General features: G+C 30.9%; 1 protein-coding gene across 1 annotated transcript in view; it reads left to right on the top strand.

Annotated features, from left to right (window-relative positions):
- LOC117182046 (probable ATP-dependent RNA helicase DDX47) overlaps positions 1-6,277 on the top strand; it is a 15,265-nt gene that overhangs the window by 1,339 nt on the left and 7,649 nt on the right. Inside the window, exons 2-5 of the mRNA XM_033375070.1 lie at positions 4,206-4,299; positions 4,412-4,576; positions 4,648-4,814; positions 4,925-5,161. Coding sequence (XP_033230961.1) covers positions 4,206-4,299; positions 4,412-4,576; positions 4,648-4,814; positions 4,925-5,161 — 663 coding nt within the window. The remainder of the gene's footprint in view (positions 1-4,205; positions 4,300-4,411; positions 4,577-4,647; positions 4,815-4,924; positions 5,162-6,277) is intronic.

The following is a 6,277-nucleotide window of genomic DNA, read 5'->3' as shown; positions in this document are numbered from 1 at the left end:
TAACATTCTAAAGTGGTATGATGCAAATCTGTAAAAAAAAAGTTCAACAAAATAAAAAAAAATGCCTGAAAATAAATAGTTTGTCAATAAATGTAGACTACATGTACGCCAGAATTTTCTTAAAAATTGCCTATTGAACTATTTTTAAATAAATAATTTAAAATATTTAAATTAAATTTGTTTGATTTAAATTAATAATTTTCTACCGGAACTATCGTTCCTCTATCGGTTAATGCTGATTCATAATCGCTACTGAATGGGTCCGAGAAAGAAATTACGTGGCCGATTAAAAAACTTGATTTCTCCTTCAAAAGTCACTCTAACCTATGGGCGGCTATCTGTAATTCCAGTGACAGATACGCAATTCAGAAAACCTCAAAACCCATTCAAATGCAAGTGAATGGATTTTTGTTTCCTGGGTTGGTGAGCAATATTGAGGCAAGATTACGATATCCCTGGCGACAAAGTTTTATTGTAGATTTCTATATGATTTTTAGCGACGAACATGAATCTGAAAGGGAAAAGGAGCAGGGGTGTGATCTTACATTATTTCTGTGACCAGACACAGGGGTGCCCTCGATATCTCGAAAACTATTCGAGATATCGATTTAAAACTTTCAGATTCGTGTTTCTTGCAAAAAATTCTATAGGAATCCACAATAAAACTTTGTCGCCACGGATATCGTAATCTCCCCAATTAGTCCAGTCAACGGGGAACAAATATCACTAAAAAAAATTCGTAAAAGTAGAAATTTTTTTCACAGATACGTTGGCAATGGTTTTATAAAGATATTGTAAAAAGTCCCCAAACATACGTGTACGGCAAAGTTTCGAAATTCTGGAAAGTGTTAAACAATAACATGTTTTTTAAAATTTTTTGAGAACGGTTGATTTTAGGTCGAATATGGTGATGTGAAAAAATGTTCAGAATTTTATAGTCCACAAAAAAGGTTCTATCTATTGTGGATTTATTATTAGCGGCTGCGCTATGAAATTGGATTAGCTGCACAATTCTTTTATTTCTGAACAAATAAAATAAAATCTGAAATATCCTGGAAAAAACGTCGGAAATATATCAGGCGATTTGTACTGGAGCAAATGAAGGTTCCTGTTAACAAACAAAAAACGAATAAGTCATTTGCATGACAAACTATCAGTATAAAATGAGCTCAACTTCAGTGTACAATTTGATATGTTTAAGGGGATGATTTGAGATGAAACTTCTTGCAAGTGTTCCTCCATTTTCATAAAATACATTTTCCAATTTGTAGGTCAGAATAATAATATGTAGGGCCTCTTTTAAAGCTTTAAACAAGTAAATTTCAAAATTTAAGCTATGATATCGGAAGCAGCGGCGATTATGAGTCCTAATGGCATCAATGGGAGTGGGGGCGAGAACGGTTACCTCTTTCGATCATATTGAACCCTTCGAAATTTTTTTTGCTCACTTTTCCCGACAATAGACTTGGCCTTCGGGTGGCCCTGACGTCACTGCAAAGCAGGTTCTCAATGAGGAAAATTTCTAAAATAATAATGAAATTATAAAATAAAATTAATGCAATGCACATTAAGCCATCCTTTTATTTTATGAAAAATATATTTTGCTTGATAATTTTAATAAGAGTAATTACAAACATATCCTTAAGCACCTATAAAAAACCATAATTACAAAAATGAATTTTTTAGTTACAAACGCAGTGAATAAGACAATTAACAATAAATATAAGATAATTTTGAAATTTAAGTTATAAATATGTGGTTCAGAATTTATCTTCTTAAGATGAAAATTTAAGTATTTGGTTAAAAATTCCTGTATTTGATTGAAAATTCGAATTTTCTGGAAGATTATTTAATCTTCTATGTGACTCATTCATTTCTTGGTTTAAAATTGCGTTAAAAATTAAAATATTTCATTGAAAATGCCTGTATCTTGTGCAAAAATCATCTTTTTGGTTGAAAATAAGTTTTTTCTAATTTACAATTCATTTCTTTAACTGAAAATGTTAGTGTTGCAATTTTTTGTCGGCAATTGATCTTTTAAAATATAAATTTAATCTTTTTTGTTAAAAAATTATATTTTTTGTAGGAAATTCAATAGTTCCATTTTTTTAACAGCTCATCATTTATCTGGTTGAAAAATAAATTTCCACTCAAAACAATTAATTGTCCACTAGAAATCTTAATTTTCAACAAAGTAATTAAATTTTGAAAAAAATGTTTATCAGCTAAAATGATCAGTCATCAACCAAACAAATTAATTTTAAACAAAGTAGTTTCACTTTCAACTATTTAATGGAATTATTAACCAAAGAAGATACTTTTTTAACGAGAAACGTGATATTTGATATTTTATTCAAATAGGATTTTAATTTTATACAAAAATAGTCGAATTCAGTGAAATAGAAAGGATTTTCAACCAAATAATTTGAATCCTTAACAAACACAGACTAATTTGCAACTAAATAGTTGCAATTTTTAATCATAATAATGCAAGTAATTTCACTTTATCGAAAATGCCCGAACTCTATCATGTTTTCCCTGACATTCCCTAATTTTCCGGAGCCATCAGACCTGTAGCAACTCTAATACTTCTACTTTTGGATTTTGAATTGCTGACAAATAAATAAGAATATAAAAAGATAAAAAGTTTTTATCCTTTACGTGGGAAGTAAATTCTATCATAATTTTCTAGTGCTTAGGGAATAAAGTGCAAATTAATCCGAGTTATAGACATTTCAAAATTATGTTATTTATTGTTAATTGTCTCCTGCACTGCTCTTGAAACTAAAAAATTCATTTTTGTAATTATGGTTTTTTATAGGTTCTTAAGGATATGTTTGTAATTACTCTTATTAAAATTATCAAGCAAAATATATTTTTCATAAAATAAAAGGATGGCTTAATGTGCTTTGCATTAATTTTATTTTATAATTTTATTTTTATTTTAGAAATTTTCCTCATTGAGAACCTGCTTTGCAGTGACGTCAGGGCCACCCGAAGGCCAAGTCTATTGTCGGGAAAAGTGAGCAAAAAAAATTTCGAAGGGTTCAATATGATCGAAAGAGGTAATCGTTCTCGCCCCCACTCCCATTGATGCCATTAGGACTCATAATCGCCGCTGCTTCCGATATCATAGCTTAAATTTTGAAATTTACTTGTTTAAAGCTTTAAAAGAGGCCCTACATATTATTATTCGGACCTACAAATTGGAAAATGTATTTTATGAAAATGGAGGAACACTTGCAAGAAGTTTCATATCAAAAGCATCCCCTTAAACATATCAAATTGTACACTGAAGTTGAGCTCATTTTATACTGATAGTTTTTCATGCAAATGACTTATTCGTTTTTTGTTTGTTAACAGGAACCTTCATTTGCTCTAGTACAAATCGCCTGATATATTTCCGACATTTTTTCCTGGATATTTCAGATTTTATTTTATTTGTTCAGAAATAAAAGAATTGTGCAGCTAATCCAATTTCGTAGAATTTCGGAACTTTGCCGTACACGTATGTTTGGGGACTTTTTACAATATCTTTATAAAGCCATTGTCAACGTATCTGTGAAAAATGCTACTTTTACGAATTGTTTTCTCAAATCCTTCATTGACTGGACTAAATATTGACATAATATTTTACTTCTATTTGTTTTTCATTTAAGGGCGCGGGAAACAAGACCAACCCTTAAAACTTAAGTGCCTCATTTTACTCCATAAATACTAGAATTACTTTTTTTTATATAATTAGGGTTTATTCCTGTTTTAAGTAAAATTTGTATTTAGAGTGAAAAATTGGTTAAATGCAATAGTTCTTGAGTAAACTTTTTTTTGATGATCTGGTTAGCATAAAAAAAAACGTTTCACACGAAAAGCGTTTAAATTAGTCAATTTTTCCCTCTTAATACAGATTTGATTCAAAACGGGAATCGGTCCTAATTATCTTCAAAAAAGTAATCCTAGTACATATTCATGCAGTAAAATGAGCTAATTAAATATGAAGGTTGGGTCCTGGTTTCAACACTTTTAAAATTAAAAAATTAAAAAAACAACGAAAACGCGATGTAATTAATTAAAATTACATCGTAAAAAAAATTAATTACATTATTATATACATTATATTATACTATATGTATATTATTATATGTACATTATATACAGTACAATAAAAATTGCATTGAATTAAAATCTGGTTAATAACCTTTGAACAGGGAATAGTGGATTCTCTCTGTGAAGCATGTGTCGAGTTGAAATGGGAGCATCCTACGAAAATCCAGCGCGAAGCTATTCCTCTTACAATTCAAGGTACGCTTCATTGTACACGTCAATGTATAAAATGGAGGTCCTTACACATAATTCCATTAATCTTTTAATTCTTCCGTTGTAATATATGTTTAAAAATAATTTTGTTCAATAGGCAAGGATATAATAGGTTTAGCTGAAACAGGATCTGGTAAAACTGCAGCATTCGCGCTTCCAATTCTGCAGTCTCTTTTGGAAACCCCTCAAAGATATTTTGCATTAGTCCTAACACCAACTAGAGAATTGGCATTTCAAATTTCTGAACAATTTGAAGCTTTGGGTATTCTATGAACAAATTAAAGTCTAAAGTATTTTTGGAAAATCAATGCCTAAAACCATTTATATTTTTAGGAGCCAGTATTGGAATAAAATGTGCCGTGATAGTGGGAGGAATGGACATGGTTTCGCAAGCGTTGCTATTGGCTAAAAAACCTCATATCATTATTGCCACTCCGGGTCGTTTAGTTGATCATTTGGAAAACACTAAAGGATTCAACTTGCGTTCACTCAAGTTTTTAGTAAATACTTCATAAAATAATACTGATTAGAAGACTTGATTTTCAGAACTCTAATTTTATTCTTTACCTGCTTATTAGCTACATAAATATTCTACATTCATTCTTATCAGGTGATGGATGAAGCAGATCGAATACTTAATATGGATTTTGAAGTAGAAGTTGACAAGATTCTAAGGGTTATTCCCAAGGATAGGAGAACACTTTTGTTTTCTGCAACAATGACAAAGAAAGTTAACAAATTACAAAGAGCGTCTCTGAAGAATCCTGTAAAAGTCGAAGTTTCTACCAAGTATCAAACCGTGGAGAAGTTGCAACAATATTATATATTTATTCCTGTTAAGTTTAAGGTCAGTTCAATTAAATATTTTATATATGGGGCATTATTCCTCAACTGCTCCAACTCAAAAAGTCATGTTTTTCGATTGTCTCTAAATTCTGGGAATATGTTCGCCTACCCAACAGTAGTTAATCCAAGAAACTTATATACCAGGATTACCAACTCTCCCCAAGTGAGTGGGGGTTGAATTTTCAACCCCAATGCCTGCAGGGGTAGTTTCAAACGCCTGTAACTTCCTTTCTAATTACGCGATTTAAAATTTTTATGAGGGTTTTGGAAAGTGCTTTTTACACGCTTTCATCCTATTTTATTATTTATAACAAAAAAAATTGTTTAAACAATTTTTTAATAAATCAATTGCTTATTTAACTTTTTCCGCAATTTAGGCATCTAAGATTTTTTTTTAAATAGTCTCAAAAGAAAGCTTGACTTTTTTACTATGAAAAATGTCTAATAAGAAAATGGACAAATTGAAATTCATTGAGTTACAGAGCCGGTTGTAGAGGGAGTCCTCGTGCTCGCACTTGGGCGTTATGCGGCAGCATACCGCGGAACAGTTTTCAAGTATGCCATTTTTTTGTATTGCTCACATTGATCCAAAATTGCATGAAGTCATCGGAAAAGACTATTCAGTAATGTTAACCAGTAAGTTTGAAGAAGTTAAATATTTTTAAAGTTATTATGAAGAAATATTAAGTAAAAAGCACTTTCTTAAAAATGAACAGTATTTTTCTGAAGATAAATGATTCCTCACTATTATAATTTATTATCCGACAATAATTGGTTATTGCTCTTGCAATTTTTTAAAACAAATACATGATTCAACCAACTTCTCACGTATAAAGTGTTTGAGTAAATAAACTACAAACGGATTAGTAATTAACGCCTGTCGTCAGCCTACATCCTATCAAGTTATAGTTTCCAGAGTCTACCACGTGGAGGTGACAGTGCGATTTTAGACTCCTTTTATCTGCAAGATGATTCGTGGTGCTTAATTTTAGTGAGTCCCCTCGCCTCTCACTTTGCTTGCAACGTTCAGCTGAGAATCAGATCTTAACAGCTTACGAGTTATTTGAATGGGGCAGAGGAAACTTGAAGGAAACTGTCGTATTTTTCAGTAGCAAAG

This window comes from Belonocnema kinseyi, chromosome 10, assembly GCF_010883055.1.
Source record: "Belonocnema kinseyi isolate 2016_QV_RU_SX_M_011 chromosome 10, B_treatae_v1, whole genome shotgun sequence".
In the NCBI taxonomy this organism is placed as follows: Eukaryota; Metazoa; Arthropoda; class Insecta; order Hymenoptera; family Cynipidae; genus Belonocnema; species Belonocnema kinseyi.
Note: the sequence above shows the minus strand (reverse complement) of the source record. Positions and strands in the feature narration are given on the sequence as shown.